General features: G+C 55.7%; 5 protein-coding genes across 5 annotated transcripts; 2 read left to right on the forward strand and 3 right to left on the reverse strand.

The window, feature by feature from the left end:
- Positions 1-417: 417 nt before the first annotated feature.
- Positions 418-6761, forward strand: ATG2 (autophagy- protein 2; the record flags this gene model as incomplete). The annotated part of the gene is made up of 4 exons (XM_028636996.1): positions 418-591; positions 658-1912; positions 2867-6687; positions 6744-6761. 4 exons carry the CDS (start codon positions 418-420, stop codon positions 6759-6761), a joined length of 5268 nt encoding a protein of 1755 aa, XP_028491038.1.
- Positions 6762-7467: 706 nt separating this feature from the next.
- Positions 7468-8463, reverse strand: D7B24_002797 (uncharacterized protein; the record flags this gene model as incomplete). Its single annotated transcript, XM_028636997.1, has 1 exon — positions 7468-8463. One exon carries the CDS (start codon positions 8461-8463, stop codon positions 7468-7470), a length of 996 nt encoding a protein of 331 aa, XP_028491039.1.
- Positions 8464-9461: 998 nt separating this feature from the next.
- Positions 9462-10507, forward strand: GOLS2 (glycogenin; the record flags this gene model as incomplete). The annotated part of the gene is made up of 2 exons (XM_028636998.1): positions 9462-9498; positions 9567-10507. The coding sequence occupies 2 exons, from the start codon at positions 9462-9464 to the stop codon at positions 10505-10507; spliced, it is 978 nt and encodes a 325-aa protein (XP_028491040.1).
- A 1486-nt stretch (positions 10508-11993) lies between these two features.
- On the reverse strand, positions 11994-12758 carry D7B24_002799 (uncharacterized protein; the record flags this gene model as incomplete). The annotated part of the gene is made up of 1 exon (XM_028636999.1): positions 11994-12758. The coding sequence occupies one exon, from the start codon at positions 12756-12758 to the stop codon at positions 11994-11996; it is 765 nt and encodes a 254-aa protein (XP_028491041.1).
- Positions 12759-13218: 460 nt separating this feature from the next.
- D7B24_002800 (uncharacterized protein) lies at positions 13219-15096 on the reverse strand (the record flags this gene model as incomplete). Its single annotated transcript, XM_028637000.1, has 3 exons — positions 13219-13338; positions 13391-14967; positions 15027-15096. 3 exons carry the CDS (start codon positions 15094-15096, stop codon positions 13219-13221), a joined length of 1767 nt encoding a protein of 588 aa, XP_028491042.1.
- Positions 15097-20011: the final 4915 nt, after the last annotated feature.

A 20011-nucleotide genomic window follows, 5' to 3' on the forward strand; every position in this document is an offset into this window, starting at 1 on the left:
ATCGAGGGGAAAGAGCTGTGCCATTTGACGTCCATTTTCTCCCTGACTCTGCGAAGACATTGCGCCCCAAATGACGACGAGCACACCATGACCTGTGACCCCCGCTCTCGGCCGCGGGTCAACTGATAACAACACCACTGGCTGTTGCCACTGGGACAGCTAAGGGAGCCTGTGTCTGTCACGACAGCCTCGCTTTTTCCGCAAGACCTACCGCATCTGCTATCTGCCCTTCTGTTTAAGCTTTTGCCGCTCTTGCGGGTTGGCCTGAGGTGGCAACGACTGGGCGACAGCAACCTTGACGGCACCACATCGTCTAGGCTCAACCCCGCCAAAACCCGACCAAGAGATCTATCTACCTCTCCCCCTCCCTCCGGCACAACTTCGTAGACCATCCGGAAAAGCCATCCACGTTGAAATATGGCGTCTTTCTTCCAGAGCTTCAGGAGCTCGACCATGCCGAAGCGGCTGCTGCGGTATGCCCTGTCGAAGCTCGAGCTTCTGGAAGAGGAGACGCTCGACATCGAGAACTTGGAGTTCGCCCTAGGCCGGAACACTGTCTTCGAGTTCAAAGATGTCGGCATGAGACTCAAGGTACGCACAACTTCTCCAGTCCCTCACCACCGCCCACGGCGCAAGACTGACATGCTCGGCCTGTAGAAACTCGAACGCCTGCTGAACCTCCCTCCCGCCTTCCAGCTCCAACGAGCCAAGGTTCTCAAGCTGACGGTGACCATTCCTATGGACTTCTATACGAGCCCAATAAGCATCGAGATCGACGGTGTCGACATCCGTCTCAGTGTTGTTGGAGGCGACGAAGATAAGAATAAAGAGAGGGCGGCCAGGAAGACGCGCGGCGGCCCGGACGTTGTGCCAGATACCCTTGATCTCGCAGCTTCGTTTCTCGAGACGCAACCACTGGTAGAGAAGAGGAAGCTCGAGGAAGCTCTGGCATCCGAGACCCAAGATCTTGGAGCTTCGGTTGCCACGGCGGATAACTTCGCAAGCGAGGAAGACGAGCCAGGCTTTGGCACCGGCCAAGCACTCTCGCTCCCATTTTTCCTGGCAGATTTCCTCCAAGGCATCATTGACCGCACCCAAATCCAGATTAGGGGCGTAATCTTCCAGCTCGATGTCGAAGTCCCTTCCGACGACAGCACATCCGCTTCTGATATCGTGGCGTTTCAGATCGCCCTCGATCAGATTGATGTCGAGGGAGTGACGGCGGAGCTTAGCAATAACCAGGACGATCCTCTGATCCAACCCAAGGAGGGTAAACGCCATATCGCCCTGTCCCGCATACGAGCCTACCTCATCTCGGAAGCCAATGTGTTCTCGAGCTTCTCTCGGTCCCCATCGATGACATCGCCTGCCATTTCTCAAGCGCCATCTTTCTCCGAGCGCGCCACGCCGTCACCACCCCCGCCATCGCTTCAGGCGACCAATCTGCGACACAGCAGTCACGTCGATAATTTGGCCGTTCACCCCAGCATGCATCATAACGACGCGATGGAAGACTCCGTCGAGCTGAACGAAATTGACGAGGCTCTCTTACGTGACAGCGAGGATGCGCTGCAAATACCGTATGACTTGGCAGATGAGCCTGGACCAGAGGACGAGAATACACACACACCACGAGCCTCGATTTACGAAGATTTCCCGGGATCACACGCCGACAGTTATATTGCATCGAAGCCTAGCGACAACGCTCATGGCGTGGAATGGGGTGAGTGGTCGTCGGAGCCGCCGCCAGACTTGCTCGAGGAAGCGCTGTCAAGTCCACTCCAGAGCTCTCCTCATGTTCCAACCGACGCGCAACAAAGAAGTGACAGTCCAACAGGACTGGCTGCGGCTGAGCCCTCGGAAGACGATGACCTGGCTAGGTCACAGCTCTTCACTCACGAGGAAGCTGAGAGTATGTACATGAGTGCGTTTTCACAGGCCGAGTCGAAGCAAATACCCTCCCAACAACTCCCATCATATTTGCCTGGTGACGCGGGGTTGAGCCCAGTGTCATCGCCGGGCTTGAAGAAAGATGAGCCTGGCACCCGAGTCACACTGGAATATGATGCCGTCCATCCGCCTGATGCTACAGATAGCACCCTTGGAACATCCGAGTTGCTTACTGCATATGAAGCACCAATATCTGCACAGCTGGAGGATCAGGAAAATCTCGAAATTACTGAGGATGAATCAGCCCCCGATCCTGCTGCCTTTTTCAGCGGACCATCAGGTCTGGTGCAGGAAGATATTCCAACTCCGCGCGGCCCAACGAGACTGGTCAAGGAGATAGTTTCTCTTGCGCTCATATCAATATATGTGCCTTCAATGCACAAACATATACATGTACAGCCGGCCCCTCAAGTCGAACGTACAGCGTCACCAAGACTGGCACGATCTATTGCGCCGCAAGTGCCTGGGGCATTCTCGGTATACTCCACCTCTCCGATCATGGATGCCAGTGAGGCACCGCAGACTCACACACCCAAGCCGCCTGAATCACACGCCGATGATTCTTTCGAGGTCAACCTATCTCCAATTGACGTGAGATTTGACGCTTCACTGGCTTTCCTGCTGGCTACCGTCGTCGGCAAGTTGTTAGAAGCTGTCCGTGGAGGACCAGCTCTCAGTCGAGTTGACGAGCCTCAGAAGGTGCAAGAAAAATCAACAAACAAATCCACCGTGAAGGTCGCCGTCGAAAAAATATCTCTTGTGTTTCTTAACCAGTTGGGCGGGGTTGCGGACACTGCAGAACGAGTTCTTGGATCAGGGGATCTACATCTGCAACCGGAGACTCTTCTTCAAAGCGTCTTGGAAAGACTCTCCATCTCTATCGAAAGCTCTGGTTCGACAACGGAGACGAGTATAGATCTCGAGAAATTTCGGCTGGGCTATGCTACCGACGACATCCTTTCGTTTGATCAGAGCCTGCAGATGCGTATATCTGTCATGGATAAATTTCCTTCTCCGGGGGCGGATGTCTCCTTGAAGCTCATCCAGACGCTTGACTCGATACGAACTGAAATTACTACCCTTCCTTTGCTTGTACAGCTCGACTTGCGGAGGCTGGATGAAACTTTCAGCTGGTTCGGAGGACTAAGCAGTTTCCTGCACATGAGCTCTTCCATGACAGCAAGTTCTTCGCCGTCCAGCAAAAGTCAGATCCAGTCGCCATCGAGGCCCAGAGGCGTTCATTTCGACACCCCTATCAACCCGGATGACAAGTCTGCTTCCTCTCTAAACAAGATTGACATGAGAGTTGGCGGCTTCAATCTTGAGCTCCGTGGCAAGGAATGCAGTGTTGGCCTTGAGACGAGCGCTATCAAGATGGTCAGTAGGGCATCCGGCATGGGTTTCGCCATCAGCAAAGCACGCCTCGCCGGCCCGTATCTGAAAAACAGTTGGCGTGATCCTCCGATCATGGTGACACTGGGAAGTCTTCGCTTCGACTACCAAAACTCGCCTACTGCCCAGGATCTGGAGCGGCTGCTTGAGCTCATCATACCGTCAAAAGCCAAGTTCGACCAAGGAGATAATGAGATCATGGTCGATACCCTGCTGAGACAGAGGCGAAAAGGCGCTGTTCTACGAATTAACTTGGAGCAATTCGACATCAAAGTCAGCCATTTATTGCACCTTCAATGCGTGCCTGGCTTGGGCGAGGAACTGGCACGCCTGGCAATCGTTGCAAAATACCTACCAGAAGATGACAGGCCTGGTCTATTGACATTAGGAAAGATCATGGACGCCCGCGCGAGTTTCGACCTTGGTGGTCAGGTTGGTCTCGTTACGGCCAACCTGAAAGAATTCGAAGCCGCACAGATAACTATCCCGTCGCTGATAGCTTTCGGGATTGGATCAGTGTCGGTCAGGAGAAACGACGGCGAGGACCTCGTCAGTTCACCTAGTGCTGCTCAGCTAACAAGCCCTGTGCTCATGGTGCGCATGGTTGGCGATGAAATTGAACCGGTCATCAAGGTTCAGGTGCGCGCTATTACCATCGACTATCGGGTGCCAACCATCATGGATGTCCTCGGTCTCGGTGCCGATACTACTCCGCAAGACTTTGAGGCCAGTCTGGCAGCGTCTGTAGCCAACTTGGGTGATCAAGCACATCACGCTTTAACGAAAGACAACAAGCCGACAGCACCGCGTCGATCGGGCGACCTGAGCAAGTCCAACAGCAAACCCATGAAGGTGGACATTATGTCCAAGGATTGTTTAATCGGACTGAATCCCTTGAAACAGCCCTCAAAGCTATTCGTTGCCCTGACAGATGCTCACCTGGAAGTCACTCTTCCCAAAGACGGCAATACTCAAGCAACGCTCCATCTCAACAAAGCATCGCTTCTCCTCACCGACGATGTTGCGAAGGCGGCCACTGTGGACGAGCGGAACACTGAACGCCTGCGTGGAGGCGATGCTGCTTCGCAACAAGTCGCTGACCTGGCGGCGAGGGGCTATGTAAACATCTGTTTCATCTCAGCGGCAAAGGTGCTTGTGAGAGTCATCAACCCGGTTGATGGGGAAAGACGCTTGGATGTGGAGATGCGTGATGATTTACTCGTTCTTGAGACATGCGCTGACTCGACACAAACACTCATATCTCTTGCGAACGCGCTCACACCGCCGACGCCCCCAACGAAAGAGAACAAGTATCGGACCAAAGTTGTTCCAGTACAAAACCTGCTGGCATCTATTGCACCCGAGGCATTTGGCAGGGCCGAGGGCGCCTATGACTTTGACGAAGACTTTCCAATGGCACAGGGCCTCGGGAGTGACGATGAGTACGACGTAACGACTGAGTCGGGTTCGTTGTCAGCTGCTTCGCACTTATATGAAGACGAACATGTCATGGAAGAGATCTTTGACGCCGGAGGATCGGCGATCTCGATCAATTCTGCCGCCCAAGCGAGCCGTACATCTGACTCGAACTTCAACATCAGTTCGTCGGATGTCTCTGACGGAAGTGGTGATCTGGATATTGACGAGAACTACTTCACGCACCGACAAGATCTCGACAGCAAAGCCCGAATATGGAACTCGAAACAAAACAGCTACGACCAGGCACCAGCTGATCTTGTGAGACGAAGCCCACTTCGAGTCACAGTTCGCGACGTCCACGTCATCTGGCACCTTTTCGACGGCTATGACTGGGCTCGAACGCGAGATGAGATAACAAGGACAGTGGAAGAAGTCCAGACGAAGGCACTAGAACGGCGCAACGCAGGCCCTACGACCTATGAAGATGAAGAAGACGATGACACAGCTGTCATTGGAGACTATCTCTTCAACTCCATCTACATTGGCATTCCAGCCCAGTATGATCCTAGAGATCTGGCGCAGATGGTGAACGCAGACCTGAACGACAATGCCACTTATACCGAGACCGAGTCTGTGGCAACTACTGCATTTACTGGTACAGGAGCTCGAGCCGGAGGGGCACCAAGGTCCAAGAAGAGATTACGACTGGGCCGCAGCAAGCACCACAAAATCTCGTTCGAACTTCAGGGCGTGAATCTTGACCTCATCGTATTTCCTCCTGGTTCTGGAGAGACGCAAAGCTCGATTGACGTCCGAGTTCAGACTCTGGAAGTCTACGACATGGTTCCCACATCGACTTGGAAGAAGTTTGCGACGTATGACCAAGATGCGGGCGAGAGGGAAATGAACACAAGTATGGTTCGCCTCGAGCTCTTGAATGTCAAGCCGCATCGAGACCTAGCTGCGTCCGAGATGGTCCTCCGCGTCACCCTCCTGCCACTCCGCCTCCACGTTGACCAGGATGCCCTTGACTTCATCACGCGATTCTTCGAATTCAAAGACGACAAGATACCTGTACACAGCTCCCCCAGCGACGTTCCCTTCCTACAAAGGGTTGAGATTATGGACATCCCTGTCCAACTGGATTTCAAGCCAAAACGAGTCGATTACGGTGGACTCAAGTCGGGCCGGACTACAGAATTCATGAACTTTGTCATTCTGGACCAGGCGCACATGACTCTACGCCATGCCATCATCTATGGTGTGCAAGGATTCGATCGAATGGGCAAGACTCTTAACGATATATGGATGCCTGATGTCAAGAGAAATCAACTGCCTGGCGTCCTCGCTGGTTTGGCACCTGTGCGCAGTCTGGTCAATATTGGCAGCGGTTTCAAAAACTTGGTTGAGATTCCTATCAAGGAATACCAGAAGGACGGTCGAATCTTCCGTAGCCTCCAAATGGGCGCGACAGCTTTTGCACGCACCACCGGGACAGAGATGGTCAAGCTCGGCGCAAAGCTGGCGATCGGAACACAGACCGCTCTTCAAGGCGCCGAAGGGCTGCTTACCACCAGGCCGCCGACTGCCGAGGCAACGAACTGGGATGGCGACGACCCAGCCGATGCGGACGATCATCAGAAGCAGATCAGTCTATACGCAGACCAGCCTACCGGTGTGATCCAAGGATTGCGCGGCGGTTACCAGAGCTTGATGCGTGATTTGCACTCAACCCGCGATGCTATCATTGCGGTGCCGGGTGAGGTCATGGACAGCCAGAGTGCACAGGGGCTGGCTCGCGTGCTGTACAAACGAGCGCCCACAATTGTGTTCAGGCCGGCCATCGGCGCGAGCAAGGCGATCGGCAAGACACTGATAGGGGCAACGAACTCGCTTGATCCGCAGAACCGACGACGCGCTGAAGAGGTAAGCCACCACGCGAATTGCCCGAGCATTGTGGCCTATGCTAACTACTATCACAGAAATACAAGAGGCATTAGGTTTCAACATCCGTCTCAGTCGCGATGTCTGTTCATCTCTCAATCGATACCAAGACTGCCAAGCGGAAAGGGGCATCAAGTTTGACCCCGCGACGACGACACGAAACACTGGCATCATAGACGGACGAACTGGCGAAGGCGGCTTCGCTTCGTTTTCCTATGTATCTTGCATTCTGTTTTCTCACCCGAGGAGTTGACCACGCATGCTGAGCCGAACTACATGATACCCCCTAGACCTGTGCTTGGCCATGTAGGAAACATTCATCCAGGGGTGAGGTTGCGACCACTCATTGCGAACCGAGCTGAAGGAGCTTGAAGCTGTTGTCAGGATTTTGTTTTCCAACTCGATGTGATCGTTTTTGTTTCTTTAGCGAGGGCCTGGAGGCGTCCTTTTTTTTCACCTGCTGTCTTTTGTGTGGCTTCTCTGTTTTGGAATCCAAGATTGATTGTGCATGGTTCCGCGCGGCTCAGGGAAGAAAGAGAGGAAATGCAGACGCAGGTCATATCACGAAAATCTGGATAGCCACAACTCCACAGTTAGCGAGTTGGAAAAAAAAAGAACCATGTGATTGACATTTATCGTGTCCGTCAGCGAACGCCGCACGAGTAGGCTGGCATTGTCTGTTCCTTCATGCGGAAATCCTGTCTAAAATATGCCCGTCTAGAGATCGCTCCCCCCGTGTCCATGCCCATTTGTTCTCTTTCCTCATTGGCCGCCTAGGCTCTTCTCGATGGCCTCGAGGGGCTCAAGAACACTCTTCCACTGGGCCCACTCGGCGTCGCCGCCAGGGATGCCTCCGTGTAGGGGCAGGCGGGTGCCGTCAATGTCGCCGAAGCCGCGCAGGCGGCTGATGGCCTCCTTGATGCCAACAGTGCCGAACTTGACGACAATTTCCTCGACGCCGCTGACGCGGAACTGCAGAAGGCGGCGCTCGGCGGCCTCCTCGTCTGTGGGGCGGACCTTGACGGCAAGCTCATAGAGGCGAACGACGGAACGGGGGAAGAAGCCGGCCGAGCCGTCGATGGCACCGGCGGCACCAATGGACACGACGGGGAGGAGGTGCTGGCCAAGCCCGGTAAAGGTGGCGAAGGCGGTGTGATCGATGGAGGGATTCGCGGCGATGAGGGCATGGTGAGAGGCGTCGCCGTGGGAGAGCTTGCAGCCGACAATGTTGGGGTGGGCGGCGAGGATCTCGTAGGTGGAAGGGGCGACCTTGACGTTGTTGGACACGCCGGGGTAGTGGTAGATCAGGACGGGAAGAGGGCTGCGGTCAGCGACGGCGCGGAACCAGGCGATGATGCCGGACTGGTTGCTGGCGCCGGCGAAGTAGCCGGGGACGAGACAGAGGCCCCACTGGGCGCCGGCGTCGCGGGCGGCCGTCAGGTGCTCGACCGTCTCGTCGACGCCCTGGGTGGCGGTGCCGGCGATGATGGGGTAGTCGGAGAAGCCAGCCTTATCGAGGGCGGCGCGGGCGGCGGAAAGAACCTGCCCGCGTTCGGCGAGGCGCAGGTGGACGGCCTCGCCGGTCGAGCCGAGAATGACCAGGCCCTTGATGCCGGCCTGGGCGAGGTATACAGAGTGGGCAGCCTGCGTCTCGAGGTCGAGGGGAGGCGTGATGGGGTCATATGAAGCGGCGGACTTGCGGGCGAAGAAGGTGGGGACGGGGACGTAGATGCCCGGAGGCGGCGCTGCGGAGGGCATGATGGTGAAGTTCTGGTCGGATTGTCGTGGTCGTGTTGATCAGGAGTGTAGCGCAAAGGGTTGTATCCGGCTGAGGGGGTCTCGTTGTTCGTCTGGTTCGGCGGCGCAAGGTGAGAATGGGTATCGTGAGATTGTTGGGAGGAAGCAACAGGACAGTAGAATGTGGAGGGGCAGCCGCGTCTTTAGAACAAGCAGAACAGAGACCCCGCGGTCGATGGGACGTTGACGCGCCGAGGTTGGGACGCCATAATGTGGTCGCAGATGATCGTGGTCGGCAGCTCGGGGCATCATGGAGCGATCGCGCGAACCGAAGTCGTGATGTCGATCCACATGGCGTCTCAGGGTTTTGCTAGTTCTACCAGTCATCTGATTGCCCGCCCTCCTGGGCCGTTACGACCCTCGAGGCAAGACGATGGAGGGGCTACGTGCTGCAAGGTGCCAAAGGCGTGGTGGATCGGCTTCGGGATAGGGGCTAGGGCGTGCCGAGCGAGAGCGAGGTCGAAGGGGTCAGATGATTGACCAGGCTCTATATTTCGTACCTGCCCACGCGAAGACGATATGATCCATGATGTCTTGGGCCAGTGCCATATGGTTTTTGATGTTTTGGGTCCTTTCTGCTTTTCGGCGTCAGCGCTTTTGTGAGATGATGAGAGAAGGTTACTCGGCAGGCCCGATTCGCGAGGAGGAGATGCCAAGACTAATCATAAACTACTCTACCACAGAGACAGGATGGGAAAGAGCCCCCCTCCCCACCACCAGAGTCGTGGCGTCATGACCCCGCCAAAAGATGTTTATCGTAAATTCTAACACCCGTATCAGAGCGTATCGGAGCGGCAACGACGCGATGACCAGCTCACCTACCTAGGTACCTGGGCCAGGTAGGTAGAATGAGCTTCGCAAACCCCTCAACACCACACCCAGGTATCGTGGCAATCTGACTTCTTCGCCTGGCCCAGGGTTTTCTCCGAATCCTTCTCTTCGCTTCAAAGATCGCCATCATGTCTGACGGAAAGCGCGCCGTAGACTCAGACAAGGGTCAGTTTCCCTGCCCCTTCTGCTTCTCCCTCACCAGAGACATGTCTTCTGATGCTTGTTTCCTCCAGTCTTCACTGTCCTCATCACTAACTCGGCCTACCTCTCCGGCCTCTTCACACTGGACTACTCTCTGCGACAAGTCAAGTCCCAATACCCCCTCGTTGCGCTTTACACCGATACCCTAGACGATGCCGCCCACGCTGCCCTTGAGCGTCGCGGCATTGCAAAGCAGCGGATCGACTATCTCCTGCCCACCAAGGGCAAAGATTACTCCAACGACCCGCGCTTTTACGACTGCTGGTCCAAATTGACGCCTTTCTCCCTAACACAGTATTCCCGTGTCGTTCAGCTCGACGCCGACATGCTCGTTCGTCAGAACATTGACGACCTCATGACCCTGCCTCTCGATGCTCCCGAGATTGCCGCCCAAGGCAACACCGTCACGGCCCCAAGCACCAGAGTCTTCGCAGCCGGACACGCCTGCGTCTGCAACCCGCTCAAGAAGCCGCACTATCCCAAGGACTGGATTCCCTCGCACTGCGCCTTCACCACCCAGCACGGCGCCCGCGCCGAAGCCCAAACCGTCGCGCCGCCCCCCGACGCCAGCCCCCTCGGCTACATGAATGGCGGCCTCCAGGTCGTCAATCCGAGCAATGACATTTATGCCCAAATTGTCGCCTACATGGAGACCGACGCCGCGAACATGGACTTTGCCGACCAGAGCTTGCTCAGCGACCTCTTCCGCGGCCGCTGGGTGTCGCTACCCTATGTCTACAACGCCCTCAAGACATTGCGTTGGCCTGGCGTTCACGACGCCATCTGGAGCGACGACGACGTCAAGGTTGTCCACTACATCCTCGCCCCCAAGCCCTGGGATGAGCGGGCACAGGACGGTACCTGGACGAACGCGGGCAAGCCCGAAGACCAGGAGACGCACAAGTGGTGGGGCAACGCTGACGGCGAGAGGAGGAGGCAAGAAAAAGCCAACGGCATTGACGACGGCTTCTGACAGACGTAGCCGAATTGATCTTCATGAGGACCGCTAGAAGAACGCATCGCCGCCTCGGCGCGTATGCAGAAATTCCGATGCCCAGCATGCAATTTGGTGGAACCCGCAGGACACGATATCCAGTGTTGGCAGAGCGGGACGAAATCCTGTATGATGATGAATCATGATGAAGGATATCGAATGGCAACCGTTCAGAAGCGTTACATGGCATTATATTGATTCTGCAATCCGCGGCTGAAATTCTTGGGGACAAGAATCACACTCTGCCTGCAGCCGATGTGGCCTACCAAGATTGCTGTGCACGCCCCCCCTGTACAATGTCGATCCGCTACTCCCTCCGATCTTGAACCTTGTCGTCCTCGCAGTTCAGACGCTGCCAGCCATTAAAGTTTAACGCGGCACGGTCGGATCAGCTTCCGACCCAGATGATATCCCTTCTTTAGAAACGAGGCCAGAGCTAAAAAATCTTGGCGGTGACCGGATGGTGGGAATGTTACCTTCATGCTTCCTCACCGGTCACCTCGCGATATGCCTCTTCGGTCCCGACCACCACAGTCTCCATCGATCATGCTACAAGGAAGGATATGGACGTGTCATAGACGCTACCTACCTGTGTACCCCTGATACCAACACGAGCGCGGAAACCGTGCACTCAGCGCGGAATGCACGACGCTGGACCCCGGCCTCGTTATCCTAATCCGCTTCAGCCGCGCCGGCATACTCTTCTTAGCATCCTGATCTGTATCACCAACACACAGCCGCCTGTCCCGACGGCGACGACCCTGTTCCACACAGTCCCGTGAATTCCGGGCCGCAAGCCTTCAGACCCCTTCTCGCCCCTCCTTCGTGATCCTTCCCCCACCCCTCGCCGCGCCCGGTCTCACAGAGGGTCACCGTCTGTGGACCGCCACCACTGCGCCGGAGATGTTGGGCTGGGTCCGTTGTGCGTCTCTTGCCGCGTATGCATGAGCCACACACCGGGCAGGTGGCCTCTCCTTCTCCCCACGCTTCTTGGCAATCTTCATACGAGATCCCGACGCATGCACACGCGGGACGAGGGAATCTCTGGTGCCTCCAATCGGAGAGACCGGCGCTCGTTCTGAGCCCAGACAAACTCTCAGAGCGGTATTCACTTCGTGTCACAGTGGCAAGTGGTGTGAGTGCGTGCATCAACGGGATGATCGATATACCGTGGTATTCACTGCCTAGCAGACCTCAATGGCTGTACGCCTGCGTGTCCCCTCCTTTGTACGCCTATCATATGCCTGGTGCTGGTCACGAAATGCCTCTCATCCACAAAGAGATACGGCAGCAACGCCACTTTCCTTCTTGCCCGAGTGCCTGAGAAGGAGAGAAGAAGAAAATAACATGGGCACTCCTCACGCCTGTCAAGTGGTATGACTGTGTCAAGCAAATGTAGAAAAGCAAGGACCGAGAGGTGTTTGTAAAAGTAAACAAAGCCAATGGTAACATGTCTAAGAGGAACTCATGCCATGCCCGGCGCAACAGGAACATCAGGCGATTCAACCCTCCAGTGCGTGTTGAGTGACGCCAACTTGCGCTTGATACCGTCGCCGATGCGGCTGGTGAAGCCCTCGTCAATGACACCAATGCCGTAGTTTAGAATGGCGGTTGGACTCTCAAGTCCGACAGTGCGGCCGTCTCGACGGGTAACCATAATGATGCCCTTGCCTCCGCTCCAGAGATATCTGATTAGACAGGGATCCTCCGGCGTGACTTGGTCAATGACGATGCTTGCATCCACCAAGCTGTGGTCTTTGGATGCTGTGCTTTCCTGTCGCCGCTCCTCGTCCACATCTGATGACACGGGAGAGGACGAGCTATTCCGCACCTGCAGCGCTGTTTGCAACGTGGGGTTCGGCGTCGTGACAGTGCTCGCCCACAGAATCAGGGTGGCGCGATACACAGCAGCCGACCACCAGCAGGGCCGACGATCAGAGGGCATGGCGCGAATGAATCGCATTATCTGCCCGCAGTGAAAGACGGCCTCCTCTGGACTGAAGATGCAGAGCTTGTGGCGCATGGAGAGCTCCCAAAGGGTTCCATTCAGGCCCTCTCGGCGTGCCAGGCGTTCGATTTCGGGGAAACTGCTCACTCCGTTGAGCGAGATGATGTGGAACAAGACCATGTTACAGCGGGTTGTCTCGCAGCTGGGGTTGGCCTTGTACGTTACCATGGAAATCTCGTACCACCTCTGTAAGAGGGCTTGGACCTCCTCCAGGCGTTGCATGGTGCTTGACTTTGTCACGGTCTTCGATGTGATGTGCTGACTAGTCAGCGCGTCGGGGAAGCACGAGAGCATTTGTCGTAGGTGGCAGAGTAGCGCCTGAAGGGGGTGGAGGAGGAGGCGCAATTGGTGGGGTGAGATGTTCGGATGTCGGCGTGTGAGATCATCGTGAAGGAAGCTTTGGAAGATGTCATGGAGTGAAGGGGTAAGTGAAGCAGCGGAACCTTGAGAGCCACCGTTTGTGGAGTGGCCATATATCCGCTGCACGTTGGCATACCACTGTTCTGAGCTGGAGCTCATCCAGAGAGCCTCAGGACTAGGCAAGGGGCACCGAAGGTCTGTGATCGCAAGCATGGGGGGCGTGTCATGAAACAAACTGAGCTCTTGATCCGCTATGACCCAGTTGTAAACCAGGCTGGATTATCGTGAGCTTGATTCTGAGGGGGGAACGTTTAGGGTAGCCCTACCGGTTCTGGAGTTCGCGGTGCAACCATGCCCTCCACTGCAGTTCGCTGTTCGTGGTGCTTTTTGGTACCGGAACCATCGATGGCTGGATCTCGAGCATGCCAGCATGCCTGAGCATCTAGACGATGTTAAATTTGAGTGACCCAGCTGGGGTGTATGGGTATGCTCACAGAAAGATACATTCCCCTTTGGCCCATGGCAATGTCCATCAGCCACTTGTCGCCACTCCATGCGCCAAGGGTTGTGAAGAGTAGTGCGCAACGCAAGGCCACTGGGTCTGCCGATAGCTCGACGTCCTTCTCGATCATGTCAAACAGGGATATGCGGCATGTCTCAATAAGACCTGCGGAAAGATATCTGGCCTCGGCCATCGGGACAGCAGAGGCGCCCTGTGCAATCATGAGAAGCACGAGAAGCGTTGAAGCTTGATTGTTGATGAGCATTTCGTTGGGGTCAACGCAACCGGCGACTACGAGGGGGTAATAGTAAGACAGGCTGCGGACGTAGCTGCGAAGGAAGTATTCCAAGATCTTAGGAGGCGGAAGGACGATGAAGCTGAAATCATTAGGGCTCGAGTAGCCCGGGTTTTGCTTGCTGATGCCGCCGCGATGGACGTCAAGTGCCTTGTGGAGGAAGGACTGGGTGATGGCCAGCATCCTGTCGCGTGTGCGCGAGGTTATTGGAATGACGGTGGCCAAGTCGGAAGCATCCCAGTCTACCGTATCGATGTACTTCTCGAGTGGATTCCATGTGCCTTCTTCCTTGCACTTCCTCTCGAGGCACTCGAGGTGAACGATGGCTGTTCGAGGGCATGTGCTGGAGTAGATAGGCGGGTTACAACGGGCCAATGGCCAAGAATTCTCGGCAGCAACGACGACCTCAAACTCAGCAATGCTGGCTTCGCCGCTTATAGACTCCACAACAGGTTCCACGGTGGTCCTGAAAGAAGCTTCAAACTCGGCGGCGGAAATGATACTGGTACTCCGAGTGTGTGTCGAGCCTCGCGATGAAGCGGTTGTCATAGGATCCGACGTTGAAGCAATGTCGCTGAAGTCTGCAAAGGTGGGCATCGACAAGTCTTGAGGAAGAGGACCCATCGCATTGCCGTACATGTCGAAATCCAATGAGTAATCGGGCCAGGTCATCATGTCTTGGTAGTTGGGGTTCGGGTTCATAAAGTCAGTATTGTCAATACCGTCAAGCTGCATGAACTCCTCAAGGGCTTCGGCATGTGCTGAAGGCGATGGGAAGTCGACGGAGCCACGATGAGAATGTGAGGGTGAAGATTTCTGGCTTATCATAAGCTGGTCCGTTTGCGGTACAGCGGACGTCAGGGGCTGTGGCGGCGATGCCTGTTTACTCAGTGTCGGCGTGATGTCCATGAAGCTTATGGGGTGGACAGGCTGGTGCCCTTGGACGCCAGGAGGCATGAGCTGCTGCTGAAAGGTGGCGCTGGCTTGGGCAGCCCTGACGGCTGCCTTGGACGATCTTCGCGCGAATCTAGCTGCGCACGGCAAGCTTTTCTCGGCGCACCGCGAGCAAGGCACTCTTTTGTCACAACCAGTCTTCGCATTGGCACAATTTTGACATGCGATAGGGGTACGGCCGGCTACCGTAGGAACACCTCCTGGCAAGGGCTCCATTGGATCTCTGGCTTCGTGATAAGTAGAATGATGTCTCTGGAGAAGGTCCCTGCGTGCAAAGGATAGTTGACAGGCACTGCATCGATGGGGCTTGACGTTGGTATCTAGGAGCCTGTGAGCCAGGCTTTCAAGGGGATGAGTGCTCATAGCAAAGGAGACTTACGACTGGGGATATGCCTTTCGAGATGCTCTTTTCTGGTAAAGCTCTTACCACAGTAGGCACAGAAGACCATGGTGATGGTGTGTTCCGAGATACAATGGGGTACGTGCAGTGTTGATGTCTCGATGACCAAGTAGCTGGTAAGGGGGAGGTGTTCAGGTCCTTTCAACAGTAGTGATGACGGACCATTAAAATGTCTCGAGCGTCGAGCTAGAAGAACGTGAAGAGAGGTTGGGCAAGAAGGCTCCCGGAGCAGGGCTGAAAACCCAGTATAGTGTCTGCTGTCTGCCTGGGTCGAAGGAACCAAGAGGAACCCAGAGGTACGTCACCTATGTAAGATTTGCCGAGCAATGTTGAACAAAAGGACGAGGTTGCATGGAGCTGAGTTCGTTCGACTGTTCCGTGGGGAAGAGGAGAAACTAAGGAGCGGGGGATGATGTTTTCATTATCAAGGAAGGCCTGGATGACATCCCGCTGTGTCAGGACACACAGCTGGCCTGAGCTTGGGGTCGCCTATTCCCGCCCGACCGGGGACCGTATACCTGTGGCGCATGGTGTGGGAGACGGAGGCAGGGTGCTATGAGTTATTGGATGGCCGTGAGCGCGGCCGCTTTAGGATGAAAGCCCAAGAGCAGGCCTACCAGGTACGGAAAATGTTCGCACGCGGTTGACCAAAAAGGATGCGCACCAGCCATCCCAACTAGGCGTAATGTTGATACGCCATGTGATTTGATTCCAGTCCTCGCAAGGTGCTCTTTAGGAACGGGGCATCCCTGGCCGGCTGCTTATTTGCCGTGCAGCAAGGCCTAGGCTGAGCTTCGTGATAGGTTTGGCGAAGACCTACTCCAGAGAGACGCACCAAGATAGGCATGAGAAATGGGCCAGCTGGCCCAAGGTTGGCTCAAGGCTGTGCATGGGTCTTGGGATAAAGCAAGCATGTTCTGTCGTACCGAGGATCAGACACGAGGATGCGGGTGGTCGTGCTCCAGGGAGGGGGCTGGCGAGCCAGGTCAACTCGGTGGGCCAGGTCGACCAAGAGCGACGTTAGGGACAGTAGAGAACCGAGGGCCCTGTAACTGTGTGGCACGGCGGTTTCCTAAATTGGCGTCTGCCAGCATTCAACAAAGGATGTCTGACATCAGACAGTGATGCTGTTCGGCACGAGAAGACGTAGATGCCCGTTCCCACAGTTCACACGGCGAGAAGCGACCACAGAGACCCTGTCCAGCCAAGCCCTGCATGGTGAGTCCCAAGAGGTTGGAGCGTCTCCTTGAGGTCGCCAGCTTCGGCTTCGTGCATTGCTTTACTCTGATTCTCAGGCTACGGGACAGCTGGGCCAGGGGGCAGACGCAGAGGTCTGCCAAAAAAAAAAAAAAAACTCAAGGTCTCGAGGTAGCCAGCCAACAAAAACGGTTTCGGGACGCACCAAAGGAGCTTGATACCCAAGCCCAGGTCCAGGTCAGGTCCGAGACCAGCAACACGAGCTGAGCATGCAAGTCTCGGTGCAAGATCCAACGGTTGCTGGCCTAGGGCGTGCGGGCCAAGCATGCTTCGGGGCGCTGGGGATCGACATCGCGGGATCTGATGCGTGATCTACCGGTACCTAGGTAGGTAAGGTAGTAGATGCCGTTGTGTGTGGGATCAAACGTAGTGCGGTGCGTCTACCATTCATTGCTTTGTTACCTCGGTGTGCGTGCGAGGCGGGTTGAGGTCGACTGGCGCCTTCACTGTCTGTGGTGACTGACATCACGTGACAGTTTATCACCCCTCACCCTTCGTTCCACACCAACCTCTGTCGTGTCGTTCACCCATACAGATATCGCCCAGACGATCAGTTCCAATACGGCGGATGGTGGGCCGCACCAACAGTCTTTCGAACCAGTGCCCGTACAACATCTCCATCACTTCAGATTGTTTATCCATTTCCTAGAGACCAACAGCCTGAGCACCTTGGCCTGAAGGCTCGGTCCGTCAGGTCCATCCCATAACCCCACTCTTTCGACATGAACATGCATGGCAGAAGTGTCGAAATCTCGTCATCCCGCCTAGCTTGGCCAAGCCTCCATCATCCAGCTCCGGTTTCCGAGCGATAGTACGTTTCCAGGCTCTTGTGTGTGGTCGATGTACACGGCCAACAGAGCCCCCCCCCGTGTGTTGGCCTTCCATGGGAAAGAAGGGCAAACATGCAAGACGCTGACCTAGAAGGGCTGCCGAAGCTCTTCAGCATGACGTCGAGATCCTTCGCCTCTCACACCCCCTTCGTCGCTCACCACCGAGCTTATCACGCAAGTTCCGGCACACAAGACGCCACAGTCGATCGATGAGACAGACATGGCCAGTCACTTATGCGCCCTGAACTGCCGAGGCTGCCGCCTCACTCATCAAAACCGCCGTCCTTGTCCATCCTATCCATGACCAAGCCTCTGCCATGCCTGACATTGGCTGGCCAAGATCACGGACGGTGGCCATAGCTGCACACTTTCTTTTGATCTTACAGCTCTAAGAAACGGGCACACGCTCTGCCCGTTTCCCATGTTGTCGAGCCTGCCGAGCACATGTCATGCAAAGAGGCCTGACAGATGCCAGACATGCCGTCCGAAGTCCAGCTCGCGTAGCGGTGATGTGCGCGCAACAAGAGATAAACAGAGACGGCGAAACGAGCCTTCCACGAGTAGCCCCTCCCGCGGTGGAACGTCTGTACGCCATCGGAAACTTATTCTCGAAGCCCTAGTGGTACGAGCCTCCACCTCGTCCACCCAAACGAAACAGGAACCCCTACCCTGATTACCCACAGAACTGGAATAACGGGAGCACTGCATTCCTTTCTGGTGTCGTTGTGCTGAGAAAACTCACAAGCCATCCCGGGATTGTGATGGGTGAACACTCCACAAACGCCGTCCCAAATTCAAGTGAACAATGCACCTCCACCTGCCTTGAGCAGGCTCAGCTGGGCTGGTTTCTGGAGTCGATGAGCCGGAAATGTGATGCGGTGACTGTTCTGACCAGACCCTAGCCTCTGAAGCCGTATAACACACTTGCATAGTCTAGAACCTGCAGTAGCATTGTAGACACTCGTACTGCACACCGAAAGCGGCGACTGACACGCCAAGAGTTTTGATCAGAGAGCCTTCGCCACGCAAGAAGCTGTGATTTCCAGAAATGCTCCTTATCGCTCAGATGATGGACACAAGCAATGCCACATCTCGGCCTCGCTACAAAGGCTGAAAGGCTCGCGGACCAGGCCCTTTGTGGCGATGTTCCAAAGAGGAAGGCATCGGAGAGCTTGACAGTTTGACGTGTGGCTGGCCTGCCAGGGCCACTGACCAGCATATGGCAGCGGTGATTCCAAACACCGGACATTGGACAGCTGTTTCGACCGAGGACGGCTGTTCGAACGAAGGCCACACTGGATTCCGAGTCTCTGTCAGAGCATTTTGAGACGCAGTATGACGAGTCCATTTTCGTCGCTCAGCTCCTCCAAGATTCAACCACATCGAGACCTTGTTCAACAGGCCAACCCGACCAAAAGTAGCCACCGTGCAATACACCCACGTACGAGTCCATGTCGCCCGCATCCCTCGTTGTTGGCCCAAGAGATTTACGTAGCTTTCTTCTTTCATGCAGCGTCTCGTATGACAGCATCAAATCAACTGCTCATCAGCCTCTTTCCGCCGAAACGTGCATTGTGGCACGGGCTGTGCATATTCGAGGCCGCAGCCGAGCGACGTAGGAGCCCCAAGGCTGCCTGTTGCCCCCTTTCGTCGTATTCCGAGGGTGCAGGGCCTGAGGCGGACCTCCACAAACGGGCCAGCCGTTATCGCTGCGGTGCAGCAGTGTTACATCGCGCTGTGTGCATCTACTGCAGCTGTCCACTAATCACTGTACACGCAGCTCAGGCAAGTATTCAGAGTTTGCCATGGGCGAGTCTGGAGCACGCTTCAGAAAGTAGCAATGAGACGTTGTCTCCTCCACACAGTGTTGTGAAAAGCATGAGGCGCGTCGAACAGAAGCGGTCTCTGCACTTGCTGCCACATTCTTCACGAGCCACGGCCAGGCTACTTTGGCAAAGCGAGGCTCGACCGAGATTCGGAACCGAGGCCATGCTCTGGGAAGGGGAGTCTGTTCCCCCCGAATTCGTCCATTCGGGCACCTTGCCGTCTTTGCAGCCGCAACAGCAGGCCACCAATCCGATTCCGTTCTAAGACCACCACTTCTGGTATACTCCTCAGTGCGGTCTGGCTGACGGATGCATCGCCCTTTTCTCACTACAAGGAACGTCTGACATTTCTACCGCACCTAGTCAGGGGCAGGGGGTGCCGTCGACCTTGTTGCCGAGTCCGTCCACGTGTCATCGCGACAGCCGCTCACCCATAAGCGGCAGCGCACGCGGGCCGCTGATGGCTGGCTGATTGGAGTTGATCCAACGCACAGCACAAAAATCTCAGCTTCTATTTCGCCAATGCATGGGCCCAAAGCAGTAATCTTGAGCAGGGCGTTTTCGGCATGAGGCCTACAGGCTGGCGACCAGGAGAAACCTACGGTGAGCGGACGGCCGTGGTTGATGACCGAGTGGACTCATTGTCAGCTTCCTCCATGACGCGGAAATGATCCTCATCTGACGTTCCAAAATGGCACGACAAAGAGGCAAACATGGTCAGAGAACCGCACCCTCCACCAGATCCTGTGCCTCTAAGCAGCACCACACAGACAGGTCCAGCACGATGCGCATGCCGGTGTGTCGTGAACTCTTGGCCATGATGTCACGAACCTTTGCCTGAAGTCCTGGAACCAAAGCCCAATGCTGTATTGTGTGGCCGTATGGCTCAGCGCAACCTCGGATGAAGAATGGCGGTTGCACTAACACCTCCCTTGTTCTTCGCTCCATCAATAAGTCTCGTCGAACCACCTCATCGGCCGGCCATCTCAACCGTTGGGTTGCCCGCCCCAACCCACCCACGGGTAATCACCAAGCTCAGATCCGCCCCCCC

This window comes from Verticillium nonalfalfae (assembly GCF_003724135.2).
Source record: "Verticillium nonalfalfae strain VnAa140/NRRL 66861 chromosome Unknown scaffold_170, whole genome shotgun sequence".
Classification (NCBI taxonomy): Eukaryota; Fungi; Ascomycota; class Sordariomycetes; order Glomerellales; family Plectosphaerellaceae; genus Verticillium; species Verticillium nonalfalfae.